Source organism: Protopterus annectens, chromosome 2.part2 (assembly GCF_019279795.1).
Source record: "Protopterus annectens isolate FY-2018-M chromosome 2.part2, PAN1.0, whole genome shotgun sequence".
NCBI lineage: Eukaryota > Metazoa > Chordata > Ceratodontiformes > Protopteridae > Protopterus > Protopterus annectens.
In genome coordinates this window covers 165,347,990-165,370,850 of record NC_056730.1, presented here as the reverse complement: position 1 = coordinate 165,370,850, position 22,861 = coordinate 165,347,990, and the positions used below count along the sequence as shown (strand labels likewise).

The 22,861-nt window shown below is 38.8% G+C and overlaps 1 protein-coding gene across 1 annotated transcript in view; it reads right to left on the bottom strand.

Moving 5' to 3' along the window:
• The window catches only part of LOC122795580, a 207,205-nt gene that overhangs the window by 135,349 nt on the left and 48,995 nt on the right, over positions 1-22,861 (bottom strand). The window contains exon 3 of the mRNA XM_044063828.1: positions 12,009-12,269. Coding sequence (XP_043919763.1) covers positions 12,009-12,269 — 261 coding nt within the window. The remainder of the gene's footprint in view (positions 1-12,008; positions 12,270-22,861) is intronic.

Here is a 22,861-nt window from a genome sequence, read left to right as displayed (position 1 = left end):
TGTAACTGCTGCTCTGCATGAGGCCTCTAAAGAATCAAAACCACATTGCAAAGTATGCTTTCCCACTTGTTCAGCAGCATGCAATAAATCCTGCATTTCTTTAAAATTAGGATGATATGTATTTGGAAGCATTTTTTGTTTCAACTGAGACATCAAAAATTGCTGATATTTTAGCATGTGAAACTGGCAATTTAAAGCTCTCGTTGCTAAAGTTGCAGACGTATATACTTTCTTTCCCCATCTATCTAGTGCTCTGGAATCTCTGTCAGAGGGAACTGGGTTCTTTGCTGATGAGGCCTTAACCCCTTTGGGTCCCTGAGAAATAGTTTCAGGATCAGCAACAGGGCTTTTATACAGAAATTTGTGTGAGTCAGGGACTCTGTAATATCTGTCCAGTTTAAGTGGAGCTGGAGGTAAGGAATCAGGATTTAAGCTGGATTCAGTGTACACATCATCCACAATATCTAGCACTGGCAGAATAGCCAGGGGTCTGTGTTGAGGTAATAATAAGAAGTCTCTGAGCCTTTTCTTGGATTCTGATTAATCCTGGCCTTCCCAATGGAAATGCTCCCTCATGGTATGTAAGGTTTCCCCAAAGGAGTAGTCTTCAGGCGGACAGGCTGATGGAATAGATTCCTCAGCATCAGAATCCTCATAAGGGGGTAAAGAATATCCCAGGTCTGAGGATGAATCTGAGGAAATGGACCCCTGGTCGGATGAATCATAATCTGCATCCTGCCTAGGCCTTTTATCAGGTGAGAGATGGGAACTCCTGATTAGAGTGATTAGGTCTTCGGCCAATTTGAGCATTTGTTTCTTAGGCATGGAGGCCTGTCCTGGAGAATGCTGTACTTGTTTCTTAGTTTTTAAAGGGGGCTTTGACTTAGAAGAGGGTTTAATGCTTAGCTGAGTAGGTCAGAAGACACCCTCTGAAGCTGCGGGTAGCTCAGTTACTCCTGATCTCTGCAGGATCGGTTTCGGTCTGCTGAAAAGCTAGTGCGTCCAAAGACCCAGCCATCTCCACGTAGGCATCGGGGGCGGCCTGTGGTTCTGCAGAAGCGGTCGTCAGGGGCTGCGAAGGCGCTTCACTGAAAACCAGAGAACCAGTGACAGGCCTAGAAGAGGCTTTGTCGCCAGTTTTGGGCCTCGGGTGCCTGTCCTTGTCTTTACGCTTTTTATGAATACCGGTCATCGGAAGTTCCGACGGCATGGTATAATTAAATTTTCTGCCAAAGTAATGTCGGGCAAAATCAAACTGACGTTTAATAGTGCGCTTATTAAACCTAACACAAAACCAACAACCAGTAACGTCGTGGTTTGGGCCTAGGCATGGGATACAATAAGAGTGGAAATCCTTATGAGGTATTTGCTTCCCACAAGAAATACAGTTATTAACTTTTACTGACATCGGTCTGAGGCAAGAAAAAGTTTCCCCAATGGGGTACTTAGCTTTGTAGAAGACTTCGGTTCTGGATTCGGAATGAAAATCTCAGGAGTAGGCCGACTGGCACTTGCGAATTGCTTTTGCTTTGAGCACCGCGTGGCAAGAAAGACTGAAGAAAATGGCGTCAGCTGCATCTTATATACCCCTGTCGCACTGACGTCAGGGAGGAGGCGACAGCAACCGACGCCGGACCAAGACTTTGGAACTCAGGCCAGCTGGGGAACCGCCTGACGGCAGGATAACTCAAGTGTAATGACTGCAGCAGTATCACACGATGAACATCAATGGCAAAAACAACAAAAACCCTTCCAAAATTACTGGCAACTCCGCAACCACGTCAAAAAGCAAATAAATAAAAGATAAAAAAGAATACTATCTAAAATATGGGTCCAATAACAAGTACAACCCCAAAATGTTATGGTCAGCAATGTCATCTCTCCTAAACCCTGGCACTAAAGCAACACGTACTCCATTCCCAGGTAAAAGTAACTCAGACATAGCCAACATTTTTAACACTCACATTATCAAAACTACTCCCAATATAGTTCTCCAAATCTCCACGGATCTTAATTCCACTACTCAAATCCACTCACAGTTCTCCACCCCTTCACAACAACCAAATCCTAATGATTTACTTTCTTCCCCTACTTCCTCTTTTTTCCTTAAAGCCAGATCCCACTTCCACTATTAAATGACTTCTACTTTATAATGCAGCAAACATCCTACCCACTGAATACCAGATGTGACTGCATATACAATCATTATACTAATAAATAGATCTATCCTTATATCCTATGTCCCATATACCTGGAAAATGACTTTTATTCTACCACTCCACAAAGGTGGGAACTCTTCTGAACTATCACCCAAATGCTACCCTTTCCTCGATTTCAAAATTCTCGAAAAGTATATTCTATTTCAACTTCTGGACCATCTCTCTTACAAACAAATTCTCTCACCTGTACAACACTGCTTCAGACCAGGCCACAGCACCATGACTGCCTTACTCTCTTTTATGGACGCAATCAAAGAAAGGGACTCTGGCAAATACGTTGCCTTCATATTCTAGACCTTTCAAAAGCCTAAACTCCATCAAATAGGCCTCTCTTCCTGCACCCTCTCTTGGTTCTCAAGCTACCCATCTTCTGATAGGCAATAGGCCATCAAATGGAACTCCTCACTCTCCTCCTATCTACCCAAGCACAAGGCTCTAACTTGGCCATCTAATTTTTAGTTTATTCATCAATAACCTACATCTACCTCTCAGCCATGGCTCACTCATTCAGTACAGTGATGACTCTACCATTACTTGACCAGCAGTATTTATTCCCACTCTTCAAAATACAGCCCAAATAGCATTCTCCATCGAAAACCGGTTGACCAAAAACAGTCTTCTACTCAACCCCAACAAAACCAAGCTACTCGAGTTTTTCCCTTAAAATAAATAAATAAATAATAAAAAGCACACACCCAGCTCATCATAGTATCTCAGAATAAGACACCTATTGAAATAGTGTCCACACAAAACTGCTAGGAGTAATAATTGATCATTTCAAATTTGACTTGCATATTCAACACAACATAAAAAAACAAAACAAAACTGGACCCTCTTTACAGGCACACACATTTCCTCACTTCCACTACAAAAAGCACAGTTGCCACCACTTATCTTCCATCACCCCTTACAAATAAAGCCCCACTACTTACAAACATGCTCTCTTCATTAAAATCTAAACTGGAAACCTGTTACAACAAAATTGCTAGGTTTGCAGCAAACTCCTTCTGTTCCACCCACTGTCACACCCTACAATCTCTTGAATGGCTTCAACTGCCCCCTCATCTTACCTATATTCAACTAACCAGTACTCACAAGTTAGTTATAAGCCCTCTATATGCCCTTCACTCTCTTCAATATTCTTACACTGCATAACAAAAAGATCTCTCAGATCAGAAAACCAGCAATTTCTACAGATTTATAAACCTAATCTACCAGCATTCCAACTACTCTCTTCTTACTCTGTAGCTAGAAACTGGAACTCTCTCCCACTCCACATTAGGTCTATTCAAAACATTACACTCTTTAAAATTTCCTTACACCAATATCTCTACCACATGGATTTGTAACTGCCCCTATGTGTCCACCTTTGCGTACCATCTTTCTCAACCTCCATAATCCTACTCTCACCCACTACATATTCGTGGTCTCTTCTTATACTCGTACTTGTGGAAACTGCAACTATGTAGTTACCCACCAGTATAATTTTTCATAACTGTTACATATCAATTTTCTCTCTACAGAATCTAAAACTTTGCATAAAATTGTTCTAGACTGTTAAATAGTCTGTATACATGTCAACTTTCTCACTTTAAGAAGCAAAAACTTTGTAAATGATTGTTTGACAAGTATATAATTGTAAAATGTTTATTTTTTTGAGCAATAAGAAGCTAAAACTTTGCTATCTATATACTGTCAAATGTTATACTTGTGGAGCTTTTTTCTGGGCCTTCACTGAAAACTAGCTCAGTGGACCATCCCGGTAACCAAATGTCAATAAATAATGTCTGGATGTGCAGTCATCCAGGTAGGGAAATAAATGAATGCGCCTAGTTCTGCAATAAGCAATGACTGGAGTAAGGCACTTTGCAAATGCACTGGATGTGGTGCCAATCCAAAGTTCTAAAAGGTTAAATGATAGTCAGAGACCATTTGCCTGAAATCTGAGGAAGAATCTGTGGTCTCTGTGAAAAGAATTGCAGAGGAAGGCATCCTATACATTCAGAGGTATGTACTGCATGGAAAAGTGGGTTTTTAATGTCAACATTCTGAACTGAGGGCCTTGAGAGAAGTACTTAGCACTGAACGGTCTAGGTTGGGCATCCAAGGAAACGGTTTTACAGAACTAGATTTGCAAATAACTCCACGTTTTGGTCCTGTCTTGGCCCTGATTCCATTTCTCTTCGATGCAGGAGTTCTTGTAGAAATGCAGGGACCAGATGTACTTTGTCTTTTAATACAGAAGGATATCCGTTTAACCCGAGAAATTATTTGAAGCACCCATTTGTCACTCGTGATGCTTTCCCATTTGTTTTCAAACTAGATTACATTTCCTGAATTCTTGAGGGTGAGGCCGAGGTGGGGAATTTTAGGTGAGTGGATGCTTGAGGGAGAACATCTACGTAGTTATGGATACAGTCTTTGGGGGACAGGACCCAAATAGTCTCAGACTTCCTCTTCTGGACTCTGCCATTTTCCTTTTGTACTGACCCTTTTTACTCTCTGCCTTCTCATGCTTTCCTCGCCTGTAATAGTAAGCCCCACACTTTGACTTGCAATTCCTGACATGCTTGGTATTTGAAAATGTTAAAGCTGGTTCTACTAAACTACACAGTCTACCTTCCTAAACCCCTATCGTCTTCCTCCATACTTTTATTAAATACTTCAATGGCAGGCGTTCCAAAGAGCAGATCTTTATCAAATGGTACATCATGGAAATGCACTTTCACATTCTCAGGCAGGGGCCACAAACTCAGACAGTAATGTCTCCTAATCACAGACCCCCACAGTTGCCTCGAAAGCATCATAGCTTCACTTGATGAAACTGTTTTGCCACCTGAATAATAGCTTGGGTGAAGCCAAATAATTTCAGCCTCAGATGCACATCAGACACGTCTCAATTTTCTTACACATCTGGTCAGACAGGGCAATCTGAAATTTAGTCATGTATGTCTGACAGTTAATGCCTGAGAAGGCCAGAGAAGCAGCTGCGCACACCTTCTTCCCAAATTAGTCTTGCACTCTACTTGCGCTGTCATTGGAAAGAGTATTAGGAGGAAGAAGCAATTTAGGACCCCCCCGTATCCACAGACAACCCTGCTGAGTCTACAACAGAGTGTTTAAAAAAATTTATGGGACTCCAGGGCCCAGTAAAAGACATAAGGATTTTTTAGGACAAAGAGCTTTTTGTTAGGTTTCTTAGAGGAAGTGAAGAAGGGACCTAGGGAAATTACTAATGGTTTAGGAGAACTAAGGCACAACAAATAAATACCTGTTCTGGGCATCCAAAACCTCACTGGGTTCTCTTTTGAAGTGGTATTTCAATCTGCAAAAGTGTCTCCAAATGAGATGATCTCTGTGGCAGAAGCAGAGAACTTGGTGTCAACAATGTTTATGACATACCCTAAGAAGAAAGACATATGGAAAATGTAGTTTAGTCCTTCCCCACACTCTGAGGTGTCAGAATAGGCTTACAATCAAAATGTCAAGGTGGCTTTCCTCAACAGTTGGAAAAAGAACATGAAGTGGCAGAGAGGCAAAACTACGAACACAATTCCTGTCAATTGTGAAACGTTGATAAGGCGATTGTGTTCATAGTTTGGAGCATCTGTATTTTGAAGGGCATTGCACTGCAGTGGGGATCAGGAAAAATACCCTTTTCCTCACTGTAGTGTGATCTTGGAGTTAGAATATATAAGTAGCAGGGGGTGTGGAGGAGTGCAAGGTGGCTTGCCCCCCTGCAAAATGGTAAGACATTTTCTGCCTCGTAGCAGATGTTTTCTTTACGATAGTGAGTGGTCGAATGTTGATTCTTTCCTTTGAAGGAAACAACATTCTAAACAAGCATCGTGATTTTATTTCATTGTTCCGGGTTGAGGTTGTGAATGGTTGAGGAAAGCCTCCTTGACATTTTGATAGTAAGCCTTCAAAATATCACTCTGGAGAAAGCTTCCTCTTTCTTTTAGCAGTGGGGAATTTAGTCATTGAAGGCTGATCTCATTTAGCTGCAATCTCTGCAGAACATAGAGGAACTCTCAAACTTAGGAAATTCATTTCTAGGGAAGAACTTTGATAGAGGCAGGTGTGGAAGACCTGCTAGTTATCAGAGATATGCAGAATTACAAGTAGGCTGAAGTGGACGTCCAACTAGGGAAAGGAGTTCCAGCCCTCCACACCACAACCAGGTATATCCTTCATAACAAAGTCCTGGGTTGACTCCCCTCCCTCTATTGTTTTGTTTTGGTGGGAGATGTCTTGATGTGCTGGCATAACAGTCTCCAGAGGCTCTGAAACAGAAATGCATGGTCTCTGAGTGCTGCAAAAGTCCCTTGCCAGGACTCACATTCTTGAACCAAGCAGAGGTGTTGGGTACCTTGGTTACATCTTCCAGGTCCCCAACCACTGGCTGTTTATGTCACTTCTCAAAACACATTTTAAAGAAACAATCCAGGTTAGGGATGAAACAGAAAACACATTTCTGACCCCCATTCTTAAAGGAAACATATGACAATGTTTTTCTTAATGCTGTGACCCTGAACTTAACCCATGTTCCTCATTCCTCTGATCATGCTCTCCTCGCTCAGTACCTATACATCTTTCAAAACGCTCCATGTAACCATCAGAAACCTCCACATCAAAACTGAAACCTACAAAACCTCAGCTAACTACCATAAACTTGATATGCCTTCTGTTGTTGAGATGTACTTGAATGAAGCTGACTTCCTTTCTTCTATCGGAGTAATAAGTACCACAGTCACAGAAATGAATGCTTCGATTACAAAACTCATACTGGTTCCAAGCCAAATACCTTACTACAACCACCCTCATCTCTAGCGACTTCATCTCTACATAATAACACCAGCTAGATTATCATTAAAGTTAACCTATGTGGTAAAGCAAACCTGTGCAGAGCAACTGTCTACCAACTTCTATCATTCTCTTTTGGTGATTTTAAAAATCTATTTTGTCATTCACTCCTTGATCAAATAAGAACAGCATCTTCTTACATAGCTTGGTTTACACTACAGAAAAGTGAACAATGTATCTAACTACTTCAACCTTACTAGTCTTATTACTGCCCAGACTTTCTCACTTTCATCCTCATCCATTTCAAGACTCTTTCCTTTTCTTATTGGTCCATTAAAAAACAGATTCCTCCGGTCTCTTTTTCACTACTATACATTTCCTCGTCATAAAAACATCTTTCTCTTTGAAATGCTAAACTCAGCTGACTGATCCCCTTTACTCATTTAGCAATCACATGGATGACCTCTCATATTTCCGCTCAACTCCTACACTAAGGATTTTTTTTCCCTCTCATTAAAACCCACAGACTATGAACAACCTTGGCTATTATTTAAATAATACCAATAACAATAACACCAACAGCAATAATAACTGCAACAGACAGGCAATGCATGGTACTTTTGAAAATCCACAAAAAAGTCCCTTTGTCTCAGTTTTCCAAAAAACACAAGAAATCAGAATATCCATTAAAAATTCAAAGCTCATCTACTGCAAAATGTAGCAAAAAAAAAAAAATCTGCACATGAAGCCCAAACATTAACTGACCAAAGTTAAAAAGCTATTAGGCCACACAAATCACAGATCCTCCTCTGCGATTAAAGGTGTAAACACTGTACTCATTTTCAATTGAGCCAACCCAGTACTCAAAGGCATCTTCGCTGTGTGTCCATTCCATCGCCTTCCAACCTCTCGTTCTGTCTTTTCATTTACATCTAGTAAAACCTCATACTGAAAATCCAATTGAAAAACTCACACAACTCACTCCCTCCTTAACAAGATGGCAATCAGAAGTAGCCCGTTTTCTTTTGCAGACGGACTTCCTCACCTATCCACTTACCTTTATCTTTCACCTCTGCATATGCTTCAACAGTGCCCATAACGAATGAAAACCTGATGATATTATTTTCCTACTAAAACCAGAAGTCTAATAAGAGCTTTGGATATGTTGGTGGAGTGCTTTTAACAATAAACTATTTATGAGAGTTTGCCCATTACTTCACATTCCCAGAGCACTAAACACCTTTTGTTCTACTAGTTAAAAACTTGAAAAACAAATGCATAAAAATTCTAACATTTATTCAAGACAGTTAAATCCTTATTCTGTTTCAACATATCTTGCATCACAGATCTGACACTTCACCTGCTTTATATCAAGCTGCTGGCTTTATAGTCACTGAATCAATTTTGTAGCCTTCTATTTAATAGACCACAACCTCATTTTAAAGCATCTCAAAACACTAGCCAGTTAAATTACCCTATTCACAAAGTACCTTTCCAACAAGACTGCAACGTCCTTTTCTGCAACTGTCTTCTACAACCATCTGTCAAACTTGTGTTCCCCAAAGTTCTATTCTCAGTCCCATACTTTTTCCCCATTTCATCAACATTCTTCCTGTTGTCTTAAACTATAGCAAAGTAGTTCTTTATACTAATTATCTAGGACAGCTTCTCCCACTATTACCAAATTATAGTCAATTCTTTATTCACCTATCACATTTCGGAAATAAAAATCAATAATTAATGGCACCTCAATTCCACTCCCCTGCCTTTTGTCACTATTATTCAACCTCTTTGTCCACATGTGTCCACCTCCTACATATACTTAGGTATAATACCTCATCCATCCTTCACTTTCATCCTCTATCTGATGTCACCATACCCAGAGTGCTTATATAACTAAAACCTGCTTATCAATTAACCCCTTCATCCAGGGAACAAAGAAATACAATGCTAAAAATGGTCATCCATCCTTCCATCTTCTAAGACAGTCTATACTTGTGATGGTGACAGCAGACACAAGTTGGAGCATAGTAGACCACATTTCCCTGCCTCAGTAGCTTATTCTGTGCAATCCTCAGGTAATCCCATGCAAGATAATATAATCCCGCCAACGTGTCTTGATCAACTTTGCAGCATTTTCCCTGTGGGCTGTCTCTGTCATGCCTCCTGTGTGAGGAAATCATGGGGAACTGTCATGAGTTATGCAGACCACCTCATCATACTTCTTTCAAAACAGAGGAACTGTGGCAATATTCAGAGATTCTCCTGGATGGCCAAGCTCCTCTCTCTGTCACAGGACCTCATTCTGTATCCTCACTCTGTTTTCAGTCACTACCCAAAGCTCATGAATGTAGCAGACAGTGGGGATACAGACTGATTGCTAAACTGATAGTGACAGCATAATCCTACATATCAGATCTTGTTTTGTCAACACTGCCTGATACAACCTTTGTACTGTTCTCATCTGCTAGTTAATAATCTTGCAATTCCTTCTACTCAACTGTTAGTAAGCCCCCATGATACGTAAACCCATCCCCCTGAGGCAGCTGCTTCATTATTCAGCTGCAGAGGGCAATATACGTATAACGTCCGGCTACATCCCACTGGACAGACACTAATTAATATGACATATGGCCAACACCTCACAGGACTGCCAACAATTAAATTACATCCCTTACTATCCTGGGTCAGTAACTAAGGAGCTTCAATCCTCACTACTGACTTCAATATGAGAGAGTGTCAGTTAAACAGAAGTAATATTTCACAATTTTCCCCAAGAGTACAAAAGGAACATGTTCTAGACTATATACCTCTCTGTCTACCCAAATGTATTTTCTTATTACACACTTACACACTTCAGAGCAAAGTGTCCCAGTTTAAGACCTCTAATACACCCGTACTCAAAGTAAATATTAATCTCACGCATCCAAACACTTCTTGGAAAGCCTGCCACAGATTTCCAGCTGTATCTCTCTCCCAAAATAATACAGTAATGTGGCCACAAATCAGAGAGTCTTCATGCCCTTCTAAAGAGGTGTCCAATTATGAAAATTTATCATCAAAATAAATTATAGCTATGACCAGAGCAGCCAGGCCTTCAATGTGACACAGAATATCAAACTGGTAGAAGCACTCTCTAATCTCTAAAGAAAAACACTGTTTTTCAGCCACAATGTAAAGTAATGAAAAACATTTAATAAGTAAAATTTAATACAAAATTGAAAATCAATAACTCTAACATCAGAATTCAATCACCAGAAATGTAAATCAAACTGCAGGATAGGAATCCATTATTCAAGAAAAACTACCTTAATAACTGAACTTTCCTGGTATAACTAAAGAAATACTGTCCATGACCCAAGATACAATATCAAGGCCAAGGCAAATTTACAGTTTCTTTGGGGAGTTCTCTTTTCTTGGTGTCTACTGACTGCCCAATACTTAAACTGCTGACTCAACTGTCTAATTTCAAAATTATAACAGTTAGCTGTTTAAATCTTTTAGCAACTAGGAACATTCCAGTGACATCACTCACTGCTCTGCTGACTCTCCACAGCTTGTACTTTAAAATGTACGTCTCAAACATCCTGTTACAACTATATCAAAGCAGTGACAGATTTTTAAATATTCTGTTTAAACAGGAAAATATGCAACATTTTAAAATGTAGTTACATTTTCAGAATTAGACATGCTAGCATACAATACAAGTCTATCTGAGAATATGCACAAATCTCCTGCCAGACAGTATTTTCAGTTACTTCACAATATTCTTTTCTGTGAGATATGCAGATGCTGATTGTAATAGAAAATGATGTTTCATTAAACTTCCTAAAAATGTCTTAATCCCTAAATTAGAACACACCCTTCCTCTTCTCTCTATAGATAACTCCAACAACATAAATGTGCAACAAAAAGCTATATAAACTACTCTTTACATTTCTGTCCAATAATTTGATCCAGTCACTAGCTTAATCATCATCCTTGGCTTCAGAGTATTACTTACCCCCCCAGCTGAAACTTTAATTCACTTACACGTTTCATGTTTTGACACTGTAAACTGCTTCTTGAATTAAATGTTGTAGCATATTCTTGCATCTGTAAATATGTAAATGTTTTTGATTTTAGCATATCCTTGTTATCTGAAAATATGTTTTGTTCATTTTTTTATCTGATCCAATTCACCAGGCTAAGCCTGAAAATGGTTCATTGAGATCACTGTGCTAACCCTGTAAACAATTATAAATAAATACATACATTAATTAATAAAACAAACATTTACTGAAAAAGCCTTCCACAAAATTATTCAACAGTATTGTACACTCTAACAGATATTAGAAGTCTTAATTTTTTACTCTTCGGATAGATCCTTCTAAACCATCAAAAAGATTCCACATAAGGAAATTGTTTGCAACATTTGCATTAACACAGACTCCTATACAACTCCTTCCAGCTACTACTTGCTGTTACCACACTCCTCTTTCTTTCCTCCCCTTCGCTTGATGTAACAAACATCTCTTTTCTAGAGTAACTGGTATTTCTACTTGTAATATGACTTTTGTCAACATTTCTTTGTACAGTGTGAAATTCAAAAGTACATTTGTTTTGCTGAATGCCTCATGTCCATGTAATAGTGAAAAGGACACTTCAACCATCATTTACTCAGCAAACTATGGGATAACCCAGCTGAAGGACAGCTGGATATACAGTCAGACAGACTGACACATAGAGAAGTAAATGACCTGATCTATATAGCTCTGTGAGGTACTTCATATGTTGAACTGTGCTACCAGTTTGCCAGTGACACTATAAATTATTTCATTTTAGCAGAAAGACAAATACTTTTAGGTGTAAACCAGTGCACTGTTTTTTTTTAACTTGATAATATATTTGAAGTTACCACCCTGAATCTATAACAGTCATCCTGCACAATGGCCACTTACTGATTGCTAACAAGAAGAGAAAACAGAAAAAAATCTTGCTCACCTCTCTGTGGCAATGCAAAATCTGCTTTCACTGTGTTGATGGGATTTTGAGCAATACAGGTATAATTTCCTGATAAAGCACTTCCTGTTCCATTAATTATTAATGTGGTTTTGTTAATAACAAACATATCAGCTTCTGGGAGGTGGTCTCCATTTTTCTTCCATGTTATGTTGCTGGCTTCACCGTTGATCTTACAATACAACATGAGTGTACAGTCACCAGCAGCGGACTGTTTCAAGACAGAAGCTCCAAGCAAAGGATCTGTTTAAAACAGCAATAATAAATTTACTAATAAAGAATTCTCTTATTACTAAATAAAATGAAGCTATCCATTACATACTGACAGATGAACACCAAAATATCACCATCATTATTACAAAGTTGAAGGTACACAGGTACTCTAAGGGACCAGAAATCATCAATAGATATCCGATTATACTGCACGAACAAATTTAATGTTCTGGAAAATAACTTCTACTGAACACAGGGAGCCATAAGTACTAGCCTGGGGGAAGGTATTACGGTCCTGGAAAGCACAATCAAAACTGTGTTTGCTTCTAATAGTGCTGCCATCTGCTCACCCTAAGCATGCAAGCACATCTAGATGAGGAAGAAATCATAATGTTCAACTGTCCAAGTATGAATGCTGAATCTTCCCATAAAATGACAATCCATCACACTCACTACATCAAAGTTAGCTTCTGTTTGGAAAAAAAAAAAAAAAAAAACAGTATGCATTTTCCTTAGCTATTTAATGCAATCATCTCTGAAATTAACACGTCTTGGAGAAAAAACAAATCCGCACTTTCTAAGAATCTCAGAGAGGTGCCTGCTTTATGTAAAACACCTTTCAGTAGAATTTGGTATGTTCAACTTGCAGAAATCTTTATTTAGCATAAACTTTTTCAAGCACTCCTACAGATCTCAAGAGTTGTTGTTTGTCTTTTCAGCTTTTCCCGGACAAGGGTCGCCACAGCGGAACTCCGGTCCACTAATGATTGTCAGTAGATTTTTATGGTGCCAAGTTGCCAGCCCGACGCCCAACCTTCAGCGAAGGAACGCCCATTCACGCATGTCCTTCGGAGGCCACGCAACCACGGGGAGGACATGCAGACTCCACACAGAAGGCACTCCCCGCACACTAGCTGAGAATCAAATGGGAGAACCTCTTGCTGTGAGGCAACAATGCAACCGCTGTACCACCGCGGCTTGAGTGAAGAGACAAAAAGAACACAAAATTATCTGGAATGCAAAGCTTTCGCTTCTGCCAAATGAACTAACTGCCATCGAGACCAGAGAGTAACTCACTACTGAACTGCAGTATATGCTTAGTCACTGCTTTATAAATCCATTCAAAGGAATTCTGTTGACGGAAATGGTAACCAAATCTAAGCACAGATGATGTTCAAAGTGAGAGCGATAGTGCATAGCTCCAGGACATGAACATACCCCAGAATCCCACTACAGTCATCTAGAACTACTTAAATGATGATGATTAATGGAAAAAAGATTCTCTTCCGTTTCCTAGCCCAAAGAAATGTTTAATTTTACTAACAGAAAATGAATGCAAGAACATAGCAGAAAATGAATGTGAGAACATAGCAATCTACAAAAAAACAGATGGAGTGAATCTATCCTTAACATTTAGGCACAACAGTAGCTAAAAATTTAATACCTATGAACTTATAAGTACATACCAAAAATCAGTAAAGCAAGAACTGACCTCATCTAATTCTAAAAGACTTATCTAGTTACTGCAGATCACCACTGCACTTTATATCACACTGATATAGTCCACTACTGAATGCAATGATCAGTTCCGTAGACTTTAAACTACCTGAACAAAGAAAAAAAAAACATTAAAAGGTTCCATTTAACAGAAAAATCATAGCGCTGGAAAATGAACTATCCTGGAAGGCTTCAGGCGTTGTCATTATATTCTGTTTCTTACAAATGACCTGAATATGATCTCTGCCTGGCCTATAAAGCAATGCCTGATCTAGTTCTTTTTAAAAAAATCTATGCTTGGAACGTACCTGTAGGGACCCAACACTAGATAAGAAAAACTAATTAAATATTAAAAATAAACTCCAGTAAAAGAAAAAGTGTAATACTTTATAATACCTTGCTATTTTTCATATTAATATAGTCGTACTACTTGTGTGTCTGAATCTCTACTCCCCTCGATTTCACATAAGTCAGTGTGATATTTGTTTCTAGATACCCCACGCACTGTCTTGTACATTTTATATAACTAAATGCTAATAATGGACAAAGAGGGATGATGTGTAATATATCCATTGTACCAAGGGAAAAACAAACATTTTGGGAAGATTTTGTAACGCATGGGAACAGGCCTTTATTCGAAACATTAATGCAATTTTATATGTGTATGTGACATTATATTACAGTTAAAAGAACAGCTGTACTAATTAACAGGCAGCAGTATTGCACAGTAATTTTCTGTAAGCACTGGCCTGTGACATGAAGGTGGGAATCTCACACTGAAAGCAATGTACAGTAAACTCTCAGTTAACTAGAACTCAAGCAACAGTCACTCTTAAGCAACCGGAAAAGAAAATTGTACAGTATTTCTTCTGTATTTTTTTTTTGTGTGTTGCACTTTCTGTCCCCCCCCCCACACACACACACACACAACCCTACCCCCCACCCCCACACACACAAAAACATACCTTACATTTTTAGAGTTTTAAAAAGGAAGACAGGAATAAATTACCTCTCAGAACAAGTCAAACCAAACAAATAAAAATAGGCCCAATACTTTACCCTATACTAACAGTTAACTCTCAAGCAACCAGAAACTACAGTTATCCAGCATCTACTAATACCATAGGGTGCTAGTTAACAGAGTTTACTATATTACTGTAGTAATGATGTGTTGTATGCAATTTGACAAGCTCTTATATCTAATTTATTCACTTGTTTTCACAATTTAATTGTACACCACCTCTAATAAATGTACATCTTGCTTTACATTTTAGTTGATTTGTTTAATTTTTGTTGTATTTATACATTTTAGTATTTAAGGATTTGTATTAGATATTTTATTTACTGTTCTGCATATTTAATATTTTACAACTAATCCTTATGGAGATATTAAATACTTATTTAAAACTATTTAGATGCTCAAGCATAGGTATTATACACACAAATAGAAATAATGAAAAATGGCAATCTTGAGTAAAACTACAAGAGTATTATAAATAAATACATTTCAGTTGAACAGAATTAAAATGCAGTTCAAAACTTCAGCCATCTGAAAGTGGTCGATGTGCCCCTGTAAGTGCCTTAATAGAGTATTCTAAAAAGCTATAACTTAAGGGGCTTCCTCAAAGTGAACAAACTTATACAGGATGGCAGCATATTCCACAGGGCTAATACAAGACAGGGAAAGGGCAACCAAACGTTTCAATTTTAATCCATGAAAGAGCCTGCATCCCTCTCACCTGATGACTTGATGTGTTTCACTGGACCACTGGGCTTCAGCAGCTTCATTAGTGCACATGACCCAGATTGCGAAGGACACAGTAGGTGATGGTCAGGACAAGACACACCAGAAAGCTACTGAAAATCCCATAAGACCAGTGCAATATGGTTAGTTTGAGAAGAACCAGTCAAATGTTTGGACTTTTGAATTTTGCACTTACGGGAGAAATGCCAAGTCACCATCCAAAAGCCTAAGGTAAAAGGCACTGCAACTTTTCACACCCAGTGCTGAGTGCAGAATAATTTCAAAATGCAACAATGAGTTAGAATAAGTGGGCTTCCTGGATATAGTATACACTGGATATAGTGTGAAAAGTTGAAAAGTATGTTAATAAGAAGACGGTATACTGAACACTTAAGAGTGAAATTTTCACTGAAGTTAAAAACAAAAGAACTTCGGGGCACTTTAGCCCACTGCTTGTAGGTTGACTGGGTTATGACCCTTGAATAACAATGAGACAAACCTGAAAACCCAAGGGGTATACAATAAAGCACTACTGTTGCCCTTTAACATAGATTTTAACATTAAATTCATGACAGAAAAGAACCGGAGCCTTTTTTGTACAGACCTGGAATACACTAGGGTAAAAGGTGTGACCGCTAAAATTGTATACAAGGACACTTGTTTTTAAATCTTTACTAGAAAGGACTAATACCTTAAGGGGACAAAGTAGAGTGTCAGAGTGTGGTCATTGTTCCCAATGTTGTTTAATTTTGGAGGGTACTAGTTTTATACTTGAGAATTATGGAAAAGTAATACCTAAACAGAAATATGACTGTGGTAGTAAAGCTGTGGTTTATGTGGCAAAGTGCCAATCATGTAATAAGGGCTAGAATATATCAGCATTATTATAAAACCAAAGAGCAGGCAGCTACAAGAATTGAATTAAACTTTATTACAACGGTAAGCTCTCAGTATATCCAGCCTTCATTAGACATTTTAAAAACAGTCATATGAACCTTTTGTATATAAAGCATTATTATGACTTAAAAGAATGATGAAATAATACCCTATATAAACACATCAAGGGGCACAGCTCCCACTCCAAGTTCTTTGCTCTTGACCACATAAACTTGGGGGAAACAGGAGGACCTGCTGATTATTTCTTATAAAGAATTAGGGAAACGGGAGGACCTGCTGATGATTTCTTATAAGGAATTATAGTGGCAACTATAAAAAGTAATCCCACTGTTTTTCCTGGGCTAAACGAGAACTTCAAGTAGCAGGGTTTTAAAACCGAAGGCTGCTTTTGCCTTGTAAAACTGGCTTTTACATGGTTTTTCTTTGAAGTTTTGTATTGTTGTACTAGAATATTCATGTATTAACAAGTGTATTTGTATAAATGGGTCTACCTGAAAATACTGAAAGCCCACAATATCAAATCCCACACTAGTCGAGATGAAATCAACGAAAACTCACTTCAGTGAAAGACTGGCTCAGCGAATCTGTTCCCAGGGTAAGTAACCTGTTGGCCAACAAGGTGAACTTTGCCCTTTTCCCAACTGTAGTGCAATCTTGCGAGTTTGTATATTTCGTTAGGGGGTGGTTTGGGGGGCATAGCCCCCCCCAATCTGGGTGGGTTGGGGATGGTGCGATTTTTTTTTACTTTTGGTATAACTGATAACACCCTGGGAATAGAGAGTCATCAATCCATTCTTCTGCTGGAGTGAGTTTTCACTGATTTTGTCTCGACGCTGTGGGATTAAATATTGTGGGATTTTGACATTATGAAGTAGACCCATATAAATATATTTTTGGCTCATCTTTTTATTACGGATATTTAAAGTTTAGTTTTCTTAGTTACGGTGTACTGTCTTTTTAAGAATGGTTTTAATGGCAAGCATCTAATCAATGTTGTGGACCATGTGGCTGCTATTATGATATAAAACCATCCATTTTGATTTTAATGGCATTCTGATGAAGTCCAGTCTGTATCCCAAGCAGCTAATAAGGATCTAACAGCCTGCAGTATCAGAAGCAGATGAGAGATCAAGTACGACCAAGACTGAATATGAATGTCAGTCTCTCACCATTGGGAGGTTATTAATGGTTCAATGAATGTTGTCTTAGTAATGATTGTCAATCTTTAAAAAAAAAAAAAAACATACCGACAGGAGTCTAAGATGGGAGTTAAGAAAGTAATTCTTTGCAATGCAAACTTCCTTCTCAATAATAATATACAAATAAAAGGAATGTTAAAGACAGAGTGATAATTTTCCAAACAAATATCTAATGATGGCTTTTTCAACAAAGGGGTGATTGACCCCTCATTTAAAGAGATAAGTACACACTCTCCCTCAAGGAAGATAACCAGATCCAGAGACTCAAAGCTGACAGACCAGTCTTGTACTGCAAGGGTACAATCTGCAGTAAGAATGAGGCATCAATGAAAATTACTTTCATGATTTCATCACAATCAGAGCAGTTTAACTCCTTAGCAAAAATCTGGAAGTTCAGTACAAGGAGTACAAGGAAGACTGGAAGATCTAATGTGCAATTCACTGTCAAATGACTGACTCAACTTTGGCATCTATTCCACAAGGAACTGTGCAACTTCCTCACTGTGATCTAAACAACACACGTCAGTGTCAAGTTAGGTTGAGCTGTACAACCTCCTAACCACCTGAAAAGTGCAGATGGGTGATCCAGTGCAGAGGAGATCTGCCTAGACATAAAAGGTGCCTTCTTATACAAAACTTCCATCTGGTAAAGAGCAAAACACTTGTTCAGACTAAGCTTACCCTTGAAAAGGTGCTGTGTATGCAATTTTTGCTCCAGCTACCCATCCTAGTCTGTACAAGAGCAGACCATCATGCAAATAATCTAAGATGAATACAAACTGAAAAGAGTGTCCACAGCACCTGCCATGGCTACATTATAAGTTATGATAAGTGACTCAATGTTTCACTGACCCTCTCAAATAACTGGCTGACCAAAGGGGGCACACACACATTCTCTTCTCTTAAATCATAAAGAAGAACAGATTAAACAAGGAGGCATGTTTTAAAATGGACCAGGTAATGACTATGAAAAAGGTTTCACCACCAGATCATTGGTTTCATGGCCTTGCTGGAATATCAAGTCCAATGAGTGGCCAAATGTATGAGCAGCAACAGCAATAATCTGAATGAAGCCGAAGCCTCTAAAACACTGAGAAGCTCTTTAGTGAGTTTACTAGCCTCACTGTCAAGCATTGAAGTATCCAAAGAGTAGCCTCCTACAGCCATAACTTAAGTCAAGGAGGAAATAAGAAAACTCATGCAAAAATGTCAGTATACAAAGAGGAATTTGAATTCACTCACACTCAAAAGACATATTCAAAGGAGATGAATATACCAGTATCACACAAACAATTACACAGTAAAGGAAAAACAAACAGTAACTCCCTCTTTCATTATTTGACTTACTATTTCTAGGACAATATGTAACCTGGAGACCTAAATGAAAAGAAACTTCAAAATGCAGACCAAGGTTTTCATCCAGCCAAGTCTCTGTAATAAAAACCTTCATACCCACAAAGCAGGTGTGACACGATAAATGGCTTGTTTCATATAGATCTGATATTTAGACAGAGAACAGAGGCAGGTCCCTCTTACTGGTCAAAGACATTTGTTCCACTCCATCAGTGCCAACATGAGACAAGCAGAACCCTTTCCCGAGTAATGATTTCTGCTCTGATGGCATTTCAAACTCCAAGCCCAACCTGATGCCCCAATTCAGGACGAGACACAAACTAACTCCTATATGCCCCAGGCCAATGGATTACAGCTATACTCATTCTCATACAAATAACCAAAATTCGGGAATAAAAAAAAAAAACAGGTGTCAAAAGGGTGAAGGGAATATAGCACGTTCCTGTTAAAAGAAAAAGTCACCTTTGGGTCAACTAAAAGCAACATCAAAAACCAATGTAGCGTTGCTTAATCTTAACACCAGAATGAAACTAGCCCTTTGTACTACTTGTTGTCCCGCTTTTTGCTAGCCGTTAATAAAACAAAAATATCAGACTTCTATCTGGAGAACTCAAATAATATATAAACTGGACATCACCAACTAAATTCTTCAAAGCCACCCAGGGTAAATCAGCAACAGCAGCAACATGAAATTGGGTGGTGCAGTGGTTAACATTGTCGCCTCACAGCAAGAGGCTCTCTGGTTCGATTCTCGGTTGGGTTGCCTTCTGTGAGGAATCTGCATGTCCACCCTGCATTCGCATGGGTTTCCTCCGGGTACTCCGGTTTCCTCCAACATTCCAAAGACTTGCGTCTGGAGCATTTTTCCCAGGGCTCCGCTGAAAATAGGCTGTGTTCCTAGTCAGACTTTCCGGGTCAACAAATGTTAAATAAATAAAAGTACCATCATCTTAATCTTGAGGTAATGGGACACCCAGTCAATTATGAGGTCAGGAAATAGAACAAAATAAATTAGCCACACAGGTGGAAACAAATAAAGGAGGCCAGAACGCAGAGCAAAATAAAACAACCACAGAGGTAGAAACAAATACAGCTAGCATGACATTAAATTATTCAAATAAATTAGTTCAAATTAAAGAACAGTCTGCTATGAAAGGACACTAAAACAAACACTCCATGAAAAATATAAAAATAATACTAACCAGCATTACCAATCATGCTGGTAAAAGGCATGCGACTAGTTAATTTTAGATGAGCCAAAAAGTAACTGTTCATTAGTTAAACAGAAAAATATAGATCTACCACCTATAAAAAAGAACTATTTCACTTAAAAAGGTGAAATGTCAATTTAAATTAAATATGCAATAACATCTGAATGTTGACTTTACATAAGTTAACAGTCATCTTGTCAACCAATTTGATGCAAAACAATAAGCATGAACTATAAAGGAATGGAGGCAAGGACCAACACAACAACTGGAGTGAAGAAAAAAAAAAAACAATTATAAAAACTCCAGTCTGTCTTTTAACTAGTAGCAGACATATTACAAAGGCTGACAAAAGTTGAAGGAGATGAGAAATCATCAGCTTCAGGTCAATCTGGACATAAAAAAATCACAACAGTAGAAAGTCAGAGGTAAATCAATTATATCCATAAGTCCACATGAACCACTGGAGTAACAGATTCAAAGCAGAATAAAGAAGCTTCCAGCTCCCCACTTTAGGAATAAATAAGTATTACCGAGCAGTCTAGATTCAGTGGAACCATGTTGCTTAAAATACTAAAATAGTTCAGCAGAAAATAATTTCAGCAGTCCATCATCAAGTACCAAGAAATAGTAACAAGGTATTACAGAACAGAACTGCAGCAGAAAAAAAGCTAAATAAAATAGAACACTCCAAGTGGCTGCTAGAACTAGTAACAAATGGTACTGGAAGCATTTCTAGCAGTCCAAGCAAATGAAATTGTTCAAAAGGCCAAACACACCATGGCCAAAGAATTCATTATACCAATGGACCTCCACACAGCTCTGGCAAACTTCTGCAGCAGTCCATAAAAAAAAATTGTCACTCAGTGGAAATATGCGTAGCAATACCCTCAAATCTAACCAGATATGAAATAAATGCATGACATGCAGAAAAATGTCTCTAGTTATAAACTACGTGTCTTGTCACTGCTGTCCATGTCACTGGGTCCCTGCACATTGCGGAACTGTCCAAATCAGCTTTCCTGGGACCTTCTAAACTGAGTCGTGGAATGCCCAGTTGGACTCCTTCCTCATTTTCAGCTTGTTCTCCAGTATATATCAAACCACAAACATCATGTTGGATCATCTCCCATCTTACTTTCTCCTCCTCCTCTGCATTTTTATTTATCAGTCACCTTTTCCAACACTTTCATGTAGAGTGACAGGAGTGTATTACCTCTGTATTGCCAGCTTTTTTCCTAGAAACCCTACTCCTCTGTGCCAGCCAAGCGACCTTTATGTTTTCAGAACAGTGGTGTGACCAGTACTTCTGTATGGTACAGAATCCTGGGTGATTACTCATGAATTTCATAATTTAAGTCTCAATATGTGCAAAATACTCTTTGATCCACAGATCAAATATTTTATCTATTGTTAACCAGTGGACTCACAAAGCAAAATCTCCTACCAAGAAGAGGTGAGCTCAGTAACAGAAGCTGTGAACTTGGGACAACTAGAGTAAGACAAATCAAAAGAAGTAGCATATCTCTGAGAAGAAATTGGGGGTAGCTGAAGAAAATACAAGACAGCAAGCAAATTGTTCTCAAGACAACCTTTGCAGACAAGGCACGATTTTCTGCTCTTTGAGATGAAAGGCAACAGCATTAACCAGTCACTTAGCCATGTAAGTTTATGGTCATATTTACTGAGGTACTTCAATTTAGGCACTGCACAATGCAAATTCTAACAGTAAATGCAAGATAAATAAACAGATTCACAACAATGACAATTTAAACCATGAAACAGTCACGAAAATATGACTTAAAAAGATAAAAATTATGGAAAGCAATAAAACAATAACTGAACAAATATAAATTACTTATAATGAATCAAGGACAAACTTGAAATGGTACTACTTAAGAGATCATTTGAAGCCACTGAATGTTTGGGTTTCTATCAGCTAACCAGGCAGTAAATTTCAGAGATGTCACCCTTGCTGAGTAAAGACCACAGTGTCTGAATATTTCAGGTATGCCCCTGGAAAACCTAGGGAAAGGCAGCCATTAGCAGAGCTGAAATACAAGTCTGATAATATAAGCTTCTTATCAATCACTCCAAATTAGCTTGTACTGGTGGCATAGAGGGATACAGTCTTAAGCCCATATAAAGTACAGTTGTGTACACTTACCATAAATGTAGATGTTAGAGCGCATTCACTGTTACAGCCATTACATTTGGGTAATCTGCCAGCAGATTACCCAAATGTAATGACTGCAACAGTGAAACACGAAGAACATCCAGGGTTCGACTAGAGGTTTGGGCAGGTGCAGGAGCAGACACAGAAATGTGCATGCCCATCCTAGGTGCTGAACAGAGTGTGGTCCCGTGGAGGTACACAACATGTTGGTCAGACTTCTCTAGGTGGGTGGGGCATCCTTCTGATGGACTATATGAAGGGACACATGTTTGAACTCTGAGTATGTGTTCCAGGCAGGTATGACCCTAGCTCTAAGCAGGATCCTACCTTCACCAAGAATGATACCACAATACCAACAAAAAATGACTAAATTCAAAAATTGGCTTAGGTTTTGGTGTCATTCCAAGGAGATCCAGTATCTGTCTGCCTGGGATGACATGGTCGACAGACCTCGATGCTTTGCCAGAGATGGCCTTCAGCTGTCACCATTGGGTTTCCAGATCCTGGCCAAGGCTCTCGCCTCCCCCCATTGCACCTTTTTTAGCCAA